General features: G+C 43.9%; 1 protein-coding gene across 1 annotated transcript in view; it reads left to right on the top strand.

Annotated features, from left to right (window-relative positions):
* Positions 1-7,803, top strand: part of DGKQ (diacylglycerol kinase theta) — an 88,129-nt gene extending 80,326 nt beyond the window's left edge. Inside the window, exon 23 of the mRNA XM_005529979.3 lies at positions 190-7,803. Coding sequence (XP_005530036.2) covers positions 190-288 — 99 coding nt within the window. The 3' untranslated portion in view covers positions 289-7,803. The remainder of the gene's footprint in view (positions 1-189) is intronic.
* The last annotated feature ends 9,366 nt before the right edge of the window (positions 7,804-17,169 follow it).

Genomic DNA, 17,169 nt, shown 5'->3' with positions numbered 1-17,169 from the left:
TGTTTATCTAAAAAAAAATACAGTAAATCCTATAGCTTTACAAAGATAGGTGCACCAGATGTTTGTGTATTTAAATGTTTTTCCTTTGCAGTTCAGCTTTTTACTTGGTTATTAGGTAATTGCCTTAGATCAGCTTATTGATGACTACAGATATTTTAATACTCACCCTCTTAAATTTTTCCATTTTAGGTCCATATGTTAAAAAAATCCAAGCAGAAGCAGAAAAAAACTGGAAGCCTGAAAGAGATGAAAGTGGATAGCCTGTCAGTCTCAGAAGGAGGACGCTAAGAGGAGACCTGTGTTCGTGCCTATGGTAGATACCATCCTGGTCCCGCAAAACCGAGTGCAGACAAGTCATGAAGAGTGTTGCCTATGAGCGTGCCTTTCATTACATTTTGGTAGTACTGGGTTCTTCTTTGTCTTTCAAGGATAGTACCTCATTGTCACAAATAACTATTATGCATCACTTGTCGCGTCTGAAATGTTTACTTGGGGTTGCTTTTCTGTAAGCTGTTTCCCAGCCAAATAGAGATTCCAAGATGCTGAGATTTCTGCATTTGCCTTCACGAAAAATCCTGCCCTCCTCCCAGTTCATCCTAAAAGAAAATCATTCCATATATAATTTTTAATTGTTCAATAACTTAAAATGTTTTTCTTTGAATTAATGCTCACAATAGCATCCTAACCAAAAAAAGGCAGAAACATGAGCTGCTGAGAACTCCTTAGATTAGTCCAGCTAACAGCTGAAACAGTACAAGTGTAAAGAGAAAAAACACAAAACACAGGAGAAATTATTTCTGTTTAAAGGATCCCAGTGCACTGGGAAGAGAGAAGTGCTAGAACAGCCGAGTCAAAATATTTCTGAGTATTTACTTCAACAGTATTTGGACAGCATGAATGAAGGAGAAGCAGCCTGTAGAGCAATTTTTCAACTGTAGCTTAGTTTCTCGTTATTCAGCCAAAGCCTGTTTTAAAGGGCGTTTGAATTTCATCAGCTACAACTCTCAAAATAAAAAAGAATACCCAAGGCAGTAGTATGTTATACCAATTCTTTTCTATCACTGAAACCAATACCTTTGACACCAGACTTTTTTGTCTTGACTTTACTGGTGTTGTTTCATTTTCATTAATTTGGACTGTTATACAACAGCAAGCTCAAGAATCATCGTTAATTAGGTTAAAAGAAGTACCACTTAGTGTTCAATTAAGTAAATTAGCACAGTCATATGTTAGAGCTGAACTGATACACAGCATAGCTTAGCTGAGGAGCCTTAGCAGCTATTGAAGCCTATAGTGTGCATGTAACATGCTTTAGGCTTCAAATAACTGGGAATGTGAGAGGCATCATGAAAAGTCACTTACCTCGTCAGGCTTCTCAAGTCTTTGTGGGAGTTGTTATTAGGCGTGGGTCCAGGGACACAGTGACTGTCTTTTCTCACTTCAATGAATGTGTGCTCTGCAGAGGCTCTTTTTCCATCAGTTCCTGTGAGGCCAAGACCACTTCTCTGTGCTTACCCATCTGTGGAAGGTGTGGAGATCCACTACTTTTGCAGTTTCGTGCTGGAGACTGGTGCAGCTGTGCTGGTCCTGCCATACACTCTGTATCTGCTATCCATAGCTGTAGTCATGTTCTTCACTCACAGCTCTGCCGTCTCATCTCACTGTGGTTCCCCAGGGACTGAACCTTTTACTTTTGGTCAACATCATACACAAAGGGCTCTGTGAGCTACTTGTGGGCAGGGGGTGGGACTTGCAAGGTTTTGCCACTTTTATGCATCTGTTGCTTGGAGCTGCTTAAGCCACGTTGGCTAGAGCCCACTTAGCCATATGGTGGGCTTACTTGTCCTCTGCTGAACAGTAATAACTATTTCAGTTGTGGGTGGCATGAATTCATCACATGAGTGTCAGCCTTAGGAGCATTCCTCTTGCCAGTGTATCTAGCAAAACATCTCTAGCTGCTTCAGGGAACTTAAGTGTAACTCTGAAATACACAAAAGCTGTTTTGTGATGGAGTCAGTTGAGGCAGTTCTTGCTGGGTCTTGTTGATGAGTCTGTACTCTCAGCACTTTGCCAGCTTCAGCAAGAGCTGATCATTACATGTGCTTTCTACTTTCCAGTCATGGTTCAACGAGGGTCTGAATGTCCTCTATAGCAACAGAATGATGCAGCTGAAGCTATAAAGAGATAAAAAATAGCTATAGAAAAATGGCAGATGCCTAAAGCTTCTCCTTTCAATCTAGTGATTCCTTCTCTGTTTTCTGGTAGAGATGCAGTTGGAGGAATGACTTCTGTTTTCAGTGAAACCTTTTCTTAATTGTTTAAATTCTTAATTTAAATTTGGGGATGTTCTTCAGGTCCCACAGTGTGGACTACAACTTAATTTTTACTCAAAATGCAAACTGGATTCGTGCTATGAAGGAAATAGTTTGGATAGTACAGAGCTAAAAGCCTTATCTTTCTGATCATTAAACACAGGGTTGTCTTCTTTAGAACCTGGACATGAGGGGTCTGCCTCTTCTGGCATCCTGGTTCCAGCTTTACAAGTAGGGAACATGAAGTGTTTTTAGGATGTGCACTCTCTGAATGAAGTTCACAAATTAGAGAGGAGATCTGGAATAGGCTGCTGCTTCTTAATTGTCCAGAAGGACAAAGAAACTGCTTTGTATCCTTGGGGCAGCAGAAAGAATGCATGGTCTACTTTCCAGTTGCTGACTCGAACTGTGCTGCTGTAGTGGAAGCTGGGCTTTTTGTTACAGAAAACCTGCATAAATTTTAAGATTGCTGGTACTGACTGTCTTCTGCAGCCCAAATAAATAACCCTGTCTTACTGATTTTCCAGACATATATAATCCTGCAGCATGTAGCTCACACTGTTTCAAGTTCTTGGCTTGTTAAGGACCTGACTATCTCTCCTTTTGCTCTGTATCCATTATCTGAAATAACATTAAATTCATAGGTCACAATATTTTAATCAGAGGGCCCCTTGCTGTGGCATATTCTTCCTGAAGATATCCCATCCCTGGAACTCAGTACAAGCCTGTTTTGGGATAGCATCATAGTAGCAATGTGACACTGAAGTATGAGTGTAATCTCTTACCAGCTTCCAGAGGGGGTCCTGGCAGAGGACAAGAAGGCTTTGAGTTTTGTTTTTCTTCCCCTTTTTTTCCAGAAACCAACTGCCAATATATTTGAGCAGATGAGTGCCACACTGAAATGAAAACATAGCTTAAGAAAAACACACTTAGTATATAAGTCCTCTGTGCATGAAAAGATGAAGCTTAATGTGTTTTGATGACAAAACAGATTCCAGCTGAGGTAAGAAACCCCCTGTAAAACTTTTAAAAGGAGAAACTCACTCATTAACTCCACTATTAAGATGTTCTAGTTTCAGGTTCTGTGAAGGACATTATATCAAGAATATACATATGTGTGTGTGTATTTTTTTTCTCACATTTTCATTGCATATGGTGTCTGAGAAGGCCTAGTATTTTCTTGCACGGCCTGCATGAAGGGAGAGGATAAGACAATTCTTTGCAATTAATACAAAACATTTAGACTTAGCCTTTCCACTGAACATAACAATGCACTATTATTTATGTGACAGTGGGCAGATAGATGTTTCTCCATACTGACTGTTTTGAGTAGTATTCTGTGAGAACCTAGTGGTCACATGGCCAAGTACTTCAAATAATGCAAAAACTAAAGTGTTGGGGAAGAGGTTCTTTCAAGACGGGAGTTAAGTAACATCAGGCACACAGGACCAGGAACTGTAACTGTGGACAGGGAAGAGATGCAGGCTCTTTACTATCCTGAGCACACTCCTTCATCCTCTCTCCACTGCCTTTTTATCTTGCTTATAAACCTTGGCAGGCACTAATAGCACAACTAGCATCTCTCCTGCTGAGGTAAACTCTCCTGACCTTTTACTAGTGTCCTACTTAGGCATTGCCAGCACTGGGGAGAGAAAGGTCCTGAAAACTCTGGTTCCTTTCAAATACCCCAGTGTTGCAGATTAGTGCAGGTGGTCAGTTGGTTAAAATCTATTTTGATGAATAAATGCATTACCTCTCCCTGGAATTAGCAGAACCAAAATTCAAAAGCTCATCCCTGAGATACGGGTGCTACTCCAGAAAATTTGCTGCTTTTTTCCCCATGGCTTTACCCTTGATTTGTACAGTTTAAATTGCTGGTGTTTTCACTGCATCGATTTTTAGGTGAAATGATTATTTTGCCAAAAGCCTTTTGTTTATATATGTGTACATATGTACGTGCACATACATGTGTGTACATACATGTGCACACACTCTTTAAGAATACGCCTTATTGTATTTCCTTCCACAGTGCCTAATTATACAGCTTTTGCCCTGTTACAGCATTCTGATAGCACTCACTTCTGGATCTTTTCTCTCACTGGTTTTGGACATGAGGCAGGACTTGCACTTTCCAACAAGACATGATGGCAATATAGTGAAAGCACAACTGTGTTTAGAGTACAGTGTCTGCATTTATGCAGTTTGAGCTCTGCTTGCTGTTTCTAGATTTTAGTCAAGTATCTGTGTGCCTAAAACCAATGGCAATGGCTATTGTAGCATTTTAAAAACTAGGAAGAAGCTGTCACTGCAAGACTTAACTAAGGAACAAAACTAAATTAACTGTTACAGAAAATTGTTGTAAGTCTTCACAGTTACCCTCTTGCAAATAATGTATGGATTTCATTTCTTTAAAGAGCAAATAATGTACTTGATTTGAAAATCAGCTGTTTCTAATTGCTCAGCATTTATACATGCATGTGATTCTGTAGCAGTCTGTTTGCATATAAACATCACTATCAAATGAAACCTTTTTGTGGGAGGAGAAGGTAAGAGGAGCTGTTGTGACACTTAAAAAGGGCTTACGTTGAAGACACAGATTTGGTTACATATGTATTTAATAATGTTCCAACTGTAGGTATGCTCTGTCTTGCATAGTCCGTATTCCATATTCCAGCACCGGTATTGGGGGCTCATGAGAGCTGTGCACTGGCAGAAGATACTCTTTCAGTCTGCACCCTATAAGTCTTCCTTACCACTTTAAGAGTGACTGTACATCTTCCTCTTTCTGCCAGGCTGCCCTTTGGGCCTAGCTCTGTACCAAAACTGGTAATGAAGGTATGAGCATGTGCTGGTGAATATGTGTGGAGAGTGGGGAAATGGAGTTCCTGCTCTGAATTTGTTTGGCTTAGATTATTCTTTAATTTCTACTTGAACTTCTACTTTAGCCATCTAACAGCTGTGCAGCAAATATTTGGCAACTACTGAATTGCCTTGGATTCACCAGTGACAATGTTGCCTCATTTTCAGGCTTTGATCTTGTATGTGTCAGAATATGTGTAACTTCATTATACTTTTTGCACTTAACAGAAAATACAGGTTAGGCTTAGGGTATGGCAAAATTGCAATGTTTGTACTTTTTTTGTAAATATGGGGATGATTCTACAGATACAAAAATGCACTTTCAGGTAACAATGAGAACAAGTTTGTAGAATACAATTGTTTAGGAGTTTCTCTGGCTGCAGTGTTCCTGATCCCCATCCATGTCTAACACTGTGTTCTCCTTGAAAGCCTGCTTGGGGATAGAGATGGCTTCTCACATTGCAGAATGTATTTATAGCTGACTGACTGAAAGTTCATGTATGTTTTTGAGCAAATTTGCTGCTATTCTAAGTTTTAGGTTTTACTAGACTGCTTCTGTAATGTATAAAATAATGTTCAAGTTTTATTTATAATGTCAACATTTACTGATTTGACAGTTGCAGGAGACATCCAGCCCAAAGCCTTCATTCCTTTTGCTATTTAATGATTTTGTTTTGTTGTTGTTTTTTTTTTAGCAGTGTAGGCATTGTATGTGTGGAGTGCAGTGAAATGAATGCAAATTACTAACCTTTACCTGCAGTTAGAGTGGCATTTTCAATGTTTACAGGACAGAGACTATTGATTGTAAAACCATACATGTCCACTGAAACAGTGCACTCTTCCTATGTTTTGGAAGCATTGTTTCTGCTTACCATAGTAACTAATGGAATAGTTGCCTTCTGGTTTTAGAGTCCTGCTTATGTTGCTTTGGAGAGATTCAGTGTGGGTTATGGCTTCTCTGCCATGGACTCACAGGACAGAATTTGTACTGATACAAGTGTGTTATATTGAGCATGTTTTCTGAAAGAGTGACTTTATTTTTTGTGAAGATAATTTATGAGAAGGTTTTATAGCAGATCAGTGCTGAAAAAGTTGAAGTCTTGAAATAACATTTGTAGACATTAAAGATCTATCCCAAAGCACAGTATTTTTTAATATAAGGGCAGTGTTACTGATGTAGTTATCCCTCTGAGCTCTCCTGGCAGCATACCCATTTAGCATGTCACTCTGCACTGGTCAAGTGTGTTATTTAGAGGACAGCCTGATTTCAGAAGATATGGCTTAATTTATATTGTGCATATCCCCTATTACACCTCCGGCAGCAACTCCCAATATAAACATCAATCATACAAGGCAGAGCTTCTTCCCCATAGAGATCACTTCAGGTTGAAGAGCAGAGAGCCTGCCCTTGTGTTTGAATGCAGAAAGGTTGTAAGTCTGGTGACTGTCTGGCACTTAGAGTACTCTCTCTCACCATCAGTGTGCCCACACAAGCTCTTTTGCTTTCTGAAGGCAGGCAGGCACAGATCAAGAGTGCCCGAGTCAGACTGTTAACACCTTGTCTCACCATGGCATCCATTTCTTAGTGCTGCTTATCTTGCCAAATTGGGTAGCAAGAGGTGCTTGAAGTATTACTGAGTATTTATTGTGTAACTTTGGGTGCTTATAAAGCCTTCACTGCTATATTAAAGCAAAATTTGGGGATCTGTAGCATAGCAATAGCTGTATAACTCTAGCATTCCAAACATGCCCAAAGCAAGTTATCCTTGCGATAGTTTAGTTAGCAGTGGTGTAGCTAGCAGCAATTTGTATCTTGAAGCTACAAGTTCTGAATATTGGAAGACAACATCTCTGCTATGAATGCAAAGCATTAGTGTTTATAATTCACTATAGATTTCAGCATCTCTCCTACTTACTAATGACTGATGACATCTTAATTCTTCTCAAACTATAACATAACTATTGCTTAAATAACTGTCTTTCACCTCTGGTTATTTAAATCATCCAATTTACACAGTTGTATGAATGCTGTTTTATTATTAAGATACTCTTAAGATGTCTCATAGCATTTCTTGTGAATGTTCTGATACTTCAGTACTAAATAATCCTGACCCAATAAACTAATGTAATCTGACAAGTTATTGTCTAGTGCTTATTCTTTATGCACCTGCCTAATTCTCAGAAAAAAAAAAACCTAAGTATAAGCATTAAAGTGGTTAAAAGCGGTTTCCACACTCTGTGCCTCAAACCAGTAATGCATTGTCACACATTTACTTGTGGATTGGTCTCAAAAACTAGCTTTTAATGATGTAAAGTGTTTCTCAATGTCTGCCTTGCAAATGAGACATGTCACTATATTGTGGTAACTTGTCTGCAAACAGCATACCTAGTGTACTAATAGATTTTTAAAAAAGTAATTTATAAAAGATTGAGTTTTCTCTTATATTTAAACTTCTGTTCATCCTTGGGTTCTGTTCTTAATACCATTCTGTGTATATTTTGCAATACGTGTTTTGTGTTTGACTGTACATTTTGCACCAAAATGAAATATTGTATTCTAAGTATTATTTACAAGTTCCAGAAATCTGTAACTAGAATTTGCTGTGAAAAATACAACATCTCTTCTACCCTGGATGCTTGTGGAGTAGTTATGCTTTAAAAATAGTGGAATACACTTCTGCAGAAGCAAACATACTTTATCTCAGCTGAGCACTGCTTTTATAGGAATTCTGTAGCCTTGCTGTTTGAGATTGGGTCATGCCCTGTGAAACGGTGGCTGTGTTCTAACTGTGTGATTTCATATGTCTTCATTTGTGAGACAACAGCCAAGTTTGACCCCTGTAACCTTCAAGCATCTCTAGAACCCTTCTTTCTGTGGATAGCACTGTAATTGGTAAAGTATTTCTGTGATAGCACCATCACAGTGTGTTAAGCATTTCTGGTGTTTTGAGTTACTTTAATGATGATCCAGATTTTCCAAGGTATTTTTGTACACTTCCTTGCCTTGTTTTCACTTCTCAGAAACACGTGACCTGGTATTTTCAGGCTGTGGGTAAGCACATACACTTGTGCTTGGCTCAGGTGAGCAGTGGTGGATCTGGCCTGCACAACTCAAAGGCCAGACCTCATGGACCTTGGCTGGGAGGGACTCAGCTGGAACAAATAGAAGGGCTGTCAGTGAGCCAGGCCCAGGTGGAAACTGTCCCACTGTGGGTGGACAGCTCACCCCTCCTGGCAGTTAAGGTCTGCCTTTCATGGCTGGGGGGGTGTCCATCAGCTGGACTCCTCCGCTTGGGATGTCCCTGCTGCACTAACCTTGCCTCTGGCAGTGAGCAATTGGTGTTCTCCCTGCTCTGTTCAACAACTGCAGAACTGAGGAGGCCTTGGTTCTGTCCCAACACCTCTGGACAAACCTTTATGTTCCTTGCTGGACTGCAAATCAACAAGCTCTGAAGCAGCTACTATTATATTTAAAAAACATACATGAAAAAACTCAGTTTGGGGCTACAGTTCTGGGATAAGAGGGGAAGCAAACAAAACACTGACCTTCATACAGAGGAAAGAAAAAAACAAACCACAAAACATCCAAACCTGAAATTAATTTTACCTTTGCCTTCCTCTGGGCTGAGAGAACAGCAAGAGAAGTACACAACTGCCAGCAGTACCTCCCTGCCCATACAAGGTTGTGCATTGCTATCTGGCTATACCGCTTTCTCATCAAGGGGAACCAGTATCTGAGAATGGGAAAGATGGGTTGGACCATGCTAAATCCCAGCTTAACTTCAGTGTCCATTTAGCTACCAGTTAGACAATCCTCTTTGAAGCACAGCTTCAAAGACTTTTAAAAGTAAAAAAAAAAAATTTCAAAAAAAACCCTTTTAGATAAATAATTAAGTCACAAGGAAATTAAATTTAAGGGTTAATGGAATCATTTTGGACATCAAATTTATCATCAGATGACAGCCCTGGGCCCTAAAACAGATGCTTTCTTGTTGTGAATAAGTGTAGCACCTGTGATCCCTCCTGCTGGAGCTAAATAACAAAATGCTGGAACAGACAGCAGTGGTGGTGTCAGCATCTTGAAAAAACAAATGCATGCAGACAGAGCAGTGCCTATGCAGGTGCCCACATACAGGCAAGCAGCCATGACATGAGTAATACAAATTGGTCAAACCTGTGCCTCCTCATCAACTAATAAGGTTCAACATTCACTCCTGAATTAATATCTGTCTCTCACAATTTCTCCAGACATTCTTGTAGCTGGCACCATACCCTCTTGATCTATCTAGCAGCTGGCTTTCAGATTCTGGAAACCAAGAAATCCAGCCTAAAAGTCTATGAGGGATTCACAGGAAGAGAGAGGGAGGGGAAAACTGAGAGCAACAAAATGGTTATAGATGGGTTAGTGAGATAGAACAGCCTGCATGGATGAGGCACAGATTCTGCACAGTGCTCTGACCAGAAGCCTGCTGACTTATGCAGAGCCCTTGTAATTGGGGGCGGGGTAGGCATCAGAAAATGCACATAGTGAAACTGCACACCAACACCACCTTACTTCACACCAGAAAATGAGGCAGGGACAAGCTCTGTCATTTTCAGGGCTTCCCTCAGCCAACCTGTGCTGTTAATGAGTGATCATTTACAACAATTAGCCACTCTCACAGGCAAGCACTGGCATAGTGCTGCTGGAACAGTGTCCTCAAGTCTGTGCCAGATAACTATGAGGCTGCTGTTAGTCCAGGATTTTTGGGGATGCTGTTCACAACTCCACTTATTTTCACACAGTTTTGAGGTCAGTTCCTCCTGACTCAAAGAAGCTTTCCCTCCTGCAATTCCCAAAGCACAAGCAGCTCAGAAGGCACAAAACATTCCCAGCAGCAAGGACATGTGGATCTTGCCAGTCCTGCTTCAAACTAGCTACGTCAAAACAAATTAATCCAGTCACATGGTCACTACACAGCCTTCCATCAAAGGTCCTGCTCCCATATCTTTCTGTCACACAGGAATGGCTTGATGCAGCAGCCTACCCTACCAAACAAATAGCAGAACTGATAGCAAGTCTTCTATGAATGACTCTCACTCTAATAAGCCACTGTCCCTACAGGCAAACCCCAACATCTCCAGTCCAGAAAAAACCTATGGAGGCTGAGGTCACCATCTGACAGTCTCAGCATGCCTGCAACAAAGGTGTGGAAATGGTACTCATCTAGGACATGCCAGAATTGAAGAGATTCCATCAGAACTGTTACAGGAAAGGAGACTGCTTCAGTTGACTGGGTGGCATATTTTTCTTCTGCAATCTCCCACTTCAGCTTCCCAGTCTTTGGCCCCTGCCAGCACCTCCTCTTCCTAACACCTCATCAGCCATTCCCATCACGGGACTTGTCACTGTTCCTGTATTACTGCTGTCTACAATGGCTCATCATATTTGCTCTCCTCCAGAAACATTTAACGCATTTAATTTTTCAAGCTTCTTTGGGTTATAATGAACATTTTGAGGATTTTTTTCAGTCTTTTAAAGTTTGTAACTGTGGTGTGTCAGCAGTTCTGGTCATAAATTTTAACCTGCATCTTGCTAAAACCTGTCCAATATCTCAGTTGTATCTGCCTATTAGAGGGAGCTGCTTGAGTTTCTGTTAATTATAAATATCCTTCCAGGCGTCTGCCAAGTTTGAGTGTTGGCACAAAAATGAAGCAGTGTCAATAAAGTACCATGCTACTAAACCAGGGACTTTAGTTCCGACAATTCTTTTTTAGCACAAACACGGACATTTGATGTCAGGCACAGATTGCTTCATGATTTTCCTGGCTAGTTACCTCACTGTTAAACTGGAGGTTGCTGCCCTCTTGCTTTCTGAGTGAGGATAGCAAAACCCTCTCCTAGCTTTGGAAAGGCTTTCAGGAACCGCCTGGACACTGGATCAGTATTGCTGTGGTTTAAAAATTAAGAGAAACAGTGTGCTGTAGTTATGCAAAGATGTTTATGCTGTAACTATTTGGTTCATGGATCTTAAAAGTTTCTTCCATCTTTCTTTAGGTAATCCTCCCCTGAAATTATAATCAGTTTAGGGAAGAAAACAAATGGCAGTATGGTGGGGTACTGAGGGCACAGGTTTGTAAGACTGCTCTCCCAATGTTGCTGAGGACTGTGTCGCCATCAGGTCTTGCTGAGTCTCGTTGGGCAGTGGGATGGTCCAGCGCATGGAGCAGCAGGCAGCATTGCTGGGAGGAGTGGCAGAAAGGTATGGGGTGCTGCTCTGCAGGTGCCATTCCCCTCTGGAAGGGGGCATGTGCTGGGAAAGCATTGGCAAGCTGTGCCCTGGGGGTGGCTCACCACAGGAAGGACACAAGGGACCCAGGCCCCTGTGGGGTGAAACTTGGCAGGGGGAGTTTGGCTCTCTGAAATTTGCCTGCAAACGGACACAGGCAGCCCAAGGCATGGCCCAACAGCCAGCCTCAGTGGTGCTTGGTTTGATGTGAGCTGGGGTGAACTGGTTTCTACTGGGACAGAGTGAATTTTATTCACAGCAGCTAGAATGGGGCTGTGTTTTGGGCTTGTGCTATACACAGGCTTGATAATACAGGGACGTTTTAGTTATTCACAAGCAGGGCTTACACAGAGCCAAGGCATTTTCTGCTTTTTGTATGGCCATGCTGGGGAAGAAGTTCAAGATACATGGGGGGGTGAACTGGCCAAAGGGATATTCCAGACCATTTGACGTCATGCTTAGTATTTCAAGCTGGGCACAAGGAGGAAGAAAGAGGCATTTAGAGTGATGACATTTGTGTCCCCAAGTCACCATGAGGCAGGAGGGGACCCCTGGAGATAGCTGAAGAGCTTCCTGCCCATGGGAACTGGTAAATTAATTCTTCGGGGGTTTTTTGCTTATGTGCTTTTTAAATTTGTTTTTTGCTTTCTACATTACACTGTTTATCTCAAACCAAGAGTCTTCTAGGTTTTACCCTTCCGGTTCTCTCCCCAGTCCCACTGGTGGCACAGTGAGTGAATAGCTGTGTGTGGTGCTTGATGGCCAGATGAGATTAAACCAAGACATGGAGGGACATTTTACACAGCTGGGAGGGAGGTCATCACAGTTGACAGCATGGGGACCAAGCCACAGCATTCGGTGGTGGAGAACAAAGCCAAGCACTGCTCCAAGGCCATCTCCACAGCTGCTGAGAGCTGGGCAGCCTTGATGGCAAAGGTCTGCCTGCTCTCAGGAAACAGTGTGACAACTCTCCTATCAAGTAAGAGCCTGAAATTCATGGCCCAGCATGGCTAAAGCCCAGGCCCCACAGTACTCTGCACAGGGACATGGTAGTGCACTGTGATGGCACAACCCCAGACAGACACCAGATGTCTTGTCTTGGATGAAGGTGGGGAGCAAAGCCCTCAAGAGCCTGAAGGCCAGGCCCTGGGTGCATGAGCAAAGAGAATTTGGTGGGGCAGAGTCTGCATGGACTGGGGACTAGGTCCCGGAGTGCATGGCTTAAGGGCAACCTGAGGTGGAAGGACCTGCAGAACAAATCTCTCCTGCACAGCTAGATGGTTTAGTCCTTCTGTCCTCTATGCAATAGTATCCTTAAGAAAACAGAGCACAGGGCTGGTGACAGGTTTCTCCACTGCAGCTCCACCTGGCTTGCTCAGGACCACAACAAGGGTTAGCTCAATCCGGTCTCATGACATTCGGAGCTGTGGTGCACAAAGATAGGCCCATCTCAAGTCTCCCTGATCCTGCTGGGGCAGTGGCCTCACTCCCTCACCTGCTGCACTCAGCATGTCTTTCTTCCACTGGTAGGGACCTCCAAGTTTCCACTCCTCACACAGCTGCTGCCAGTTCCTCTGGCTTCCTCCCTATTCCTGACACGTATCTCATGCCCACTTCAGATTCGCAACCTCTGGATCTACTGTCATCACCACCCACCTCCCAACTGCTCCAAGTTTCTGCCTGGGCAAGTCCAAACAGCTGCTGCTACAGCCACAGTCCACACACAAGAAGTGTCTCCTACCCCTGGGAAGAGCCCTAGCCCAGAGCAAAGTGGCAGCAGATCCACACTGCAGCCCCAAGGCTGCCTCCTCCTCCTACGGCACCTGTCCACTCCATCCGCACCATCCGGGGAACTGTCCAAAAAGCACACCTAGGCATGTACAGCCATAGCAAAGGGCCCTTTGGGGAGAAGCAGCAGGAAGGTTATGTGGCAGTACTATCAGCTGTCAGCAAAACACTGGGCTCTCAGGCACAAAATCTGGGACAGCTGCTGCTCTCATGGGTGCTCGAAGGACATCTTCCTCTCCCCCTCTGGCACCCAGATCCCAAGGCATATGAGATTCATGCAGGTGACTGGGGCAAGATGTGCCTGTTTTCTGTGGATCTTCCAGAAAGAGCAGGCACCACAGCAGGTTTAAGCTGTTGCGCTGCTCTGGACTATTTCACAGCTATGCTGCCGTGCAAGTGGCACACCACTGCCATTGCCATTCAACACCAGGCTGACTTCCAACCCAGCCCGGGCTGGAGCCCTCCCCCTGCAGAGGATTACTGCCACAATTACAGCTCCAGCCGACTTAGCACAGCCACAATGAGCAACAGCAAACACTTTCTCACCACTGTCAGCTGACGGCCCAGGGCAGCCGAAAACAACACAGAAAGAAATGATGGGGCAGCAGATGACTAAGCCACCCAGATTAGAGAGGCTCAAATGGGGCTGAAAAGCAGCATGTACCGCTAACCCAGCAGAACTGCAGCTCCAGCCCTCATCTCAGTTCACCCAAACATGGTCAGGTGGCTCCTGGCTCCAGGAATGCTGAGAAAGGACCCAAACACTGACGCTGCAACACAGAAGCCAGGCAAGAGAGAAAGAGCAGCTGCCTGAAGACAACCATCACCCTCAACACACATCACCTGTCAGGGTAGCTATGGCAGCATCCAAAAAGGTCATCTGTTATCTCCTGGGGGTACAGACCCACAGACCGTTCTGGGTGTCTGTGCTAAAGCACTGTGGCTTGCACCCAGGGATTCACAAGCCACAATCACCACCAACCACATTGCAGCCCATAAAGAGACCCATCTCCCTGTACAGTCTCAGAACAGCCATGCACCTGGAAGATGCCACAACATGTTACATCTCAGGTAACCCACAGGTGAAATACACAAGCTTCATGCCACAAAACTGCACACTAGATACTCTGCTAACCTCAGCTCTGCCTATAAGGTAGTGGTACAGGCTGAAAAACAGCCCTTCATGGGGCTAGCTCTGCTGTGTTGCTGGCCATGGTCTCCAGTGAACATCAGAGTTGACCATTTTGCACAGGAGCAGGGCAAAAGAAACTCAGGGACTTCACCAGCACCTCTGAAATTTAGCAAACATCAGCTCCAAAAAGCATCTTTTCTCACAACCAAGACAGGGCAGCCAAAGCAGAAAGTCAAAGCAGAAAAACAACAAAAACAAGACACTGCTAAGCAGCAACAGCTTGTTCCAGGGATCTTCTCAAGTCTCCCAGTGTGACCCAAACAGCCCAGCAAAATATGGGCAATGGATGATGACACTAGAAACCAGGCACCTCTTCCTGCAGTGCTCTCTAGCTCATCCTTCCCCCTCCTCTTCCTCCTCCTCTGCTGCACACCCAGCACCTTTGCTGGGCTGGCTCAACACAGAGCCATTACAGGGAGGGTCTCTCCTTCTGAGGGACAGCTCTCCTACCCCAAGAGCTCCAGCTTAAAAATCAGGCAGTGTCCCTGCTGCACAGTCAGCACTAGTAAAAACAACAATCCAGCAGTGTCAGAGCTGGAACAGGCAGTTTTGTCTGTGCTTGAACTCAAATAGGCACGCATATGTAATATGACTGCCTGGGGGCAAAGAATCCCTTCTTCTTCCTCCATGTTCCAAAGAGGTACACAAAGCATTCAGAAGTAGTCCAAGCTGTGACCAGCTAATGCCAATGCACAGCTGTACTCAACAGCCCTCTTCATTATGTGCCCAGGGTAGAATCCTTTAGTATGTGTTTCCATGGATGAATTGGAACAGACCTTGAGAAATCTGAGACTATCATTTGCCTGAAAATCACTTCAGAGGACAGACAGGAAGAGGATAGGCATGTGAGCATAAAGCTCAACCTCCAACAAAAGGATGCGGCTTGGTGTTGCTTTGCCCTGTGTAGACCACAGTAGTCTGCCCTGCATCTCTTCTGCCTTGCTCAGCAGTTCTGCATCTATCCAAACTGACACTGCCACATGCATCACAAGATCCCCAGAAAAATGCAAAGAATCACCCCTATTATTCAAAAATAAAGGGCCACATCAGCCATTTATAACCACCATCCTGTTCCTCTGAGTCCCAAAATAATCATGGTCTGAGCTGAAAAGCTCTGCAACACACCAGTGCTCATAATGATCCACTTCCTTTTCCTCAAGAGCTCTGGTCCTTTTGGGCCTTGCAGTAACTTGTCCAACAGACAGACAGACAGAGAGGTAGACAGACAAACTTCACTGTATGCTGAGTCTCCTGTCTCCGTATGTACAAAGATGACCTAATTATGAAGAATGACACACAGAGTTTTAAAGGAGCCTCTTCAAGTCTTTTCCTCATTGTGCCCAGGCATGTGATCCTCTGACACAGAGATTTTGTCCTGGCCTTCTGTTTTTTCAACCTGTGTTGCTCATCTCTGGTAGGGCCATGGGATGCCCAGAGCCTGCCCCAGGGATATGCACTGCATGACCATCCCACTGGGCTCTGCCCAGGCATGGAACCTTCTCAGCCTGGACCGAGGGACAGACCGCTTCTGGGGACATGACACAGGCCTTCCTGAGGCCTGCCTGGCGGTCACCTCACAGCTCCACAGCCCTCGGGCACTTCCCAGGGCTCTGTGACACCTCTTGGCTCCTCCCCAAACAGCTCAGTGCTTTTTCTGCAGCCATGCAAAGCGGAAGGCCCAAACCTACCTTTTATCTTTGTGCAATGCATTTCATTCACATCTACAGACTCATTCCATCAGCTCTGAAGAAAGACTGCTTTATCTACCTCAGGCTTAGATTTTACCATTACAAATGTCTCATTTTATATACCTCTAGAAGTATACAGAACTAGCATATCTAAATATAAATTTACTGATTCACTCCTTCATACAGACATCTCTAACTAGCTGCATACCCTGTGCCTGTGCTGCACATAAACATTTTGATATCTGACAACTTCCTGGTACAAGGAAGCAGGAGCTGCAGCACTGAACAAAATGGCAGCTCCCTCCCACAAAATGGTGGCAGAAACCTTCCAGCCAGGGCTCTGGCCCAGGAAGTCTGGGCAGCGCTGGAGGCAGTTTCAAAGCGGGAGCCAGCGCTACCTAAAGCCCTCCCAGCCCCTCAGCTCACAGGCCTGCACACACACAGGGCTTCCCCAGGAACACCCAGCTACACCCACGGAACATTGGTCAGCGCCAGGCACAAGTGCTGCAGGGCAGGCTCTGTGCTCCCCGCTGGGCCTCCTCCTCCTGGGCGCTCACTCACCGCAGGGACGCTCCCGCCACTGGAACCTCCCTGCCACGGCCATGGACCAAAGCCACACAGAGCTCTCACACAACCCACCAACAACCCTGCTCTCAAAGCGTGTGCTGCACACAGCCTACAGTCCAACACTGAGCACAGTGTTATAAATGACAATTAGAATTTCAGACAACTAAGTCCCTTGGGTTAACAACAGTTTAATAAAAAATAAATATAATTTAGTAAATTAAATAGTAATTTGGTATAAAATAATACAATTTAGTAAAAAAAATACAATTTAATAAAAAAACCAATTTATATATGTAATTTGCCAATAATTAAATACAATTAAAGCATAACCAAAATCGACTGGGATACAGGGAGGGTTTCTCACCCCACCTCAGGTACAAAACAAAGCACTTCATGCAAAACTTACATACTGTATGCTTATACATACCTCCTATTTTTGATTTTTTTGACTTTACGTTACTATTCTTCATGGCGCATGCCTCACTTGCTGTTAG

This window comes from Pseudopodoces humilis, chromosome 4, assembly GCF_049639895.1.
Source record: "Pseudopodoces humilis isolate 2021_Gansu_Grassland_sample_001 chromosome 4, ASM4963989v1, whole genome shotgun sequence".
Classification (NCBI taxonomy): Eukaryota; Metazoa; Chordata; class Aves; order Passeriformes; family Paridae; genus Pseudopodoces; species Pseudopodoces humilis.
This window is presented reverse-complemented; position numbering and strand designations above follow the sequence as displayed.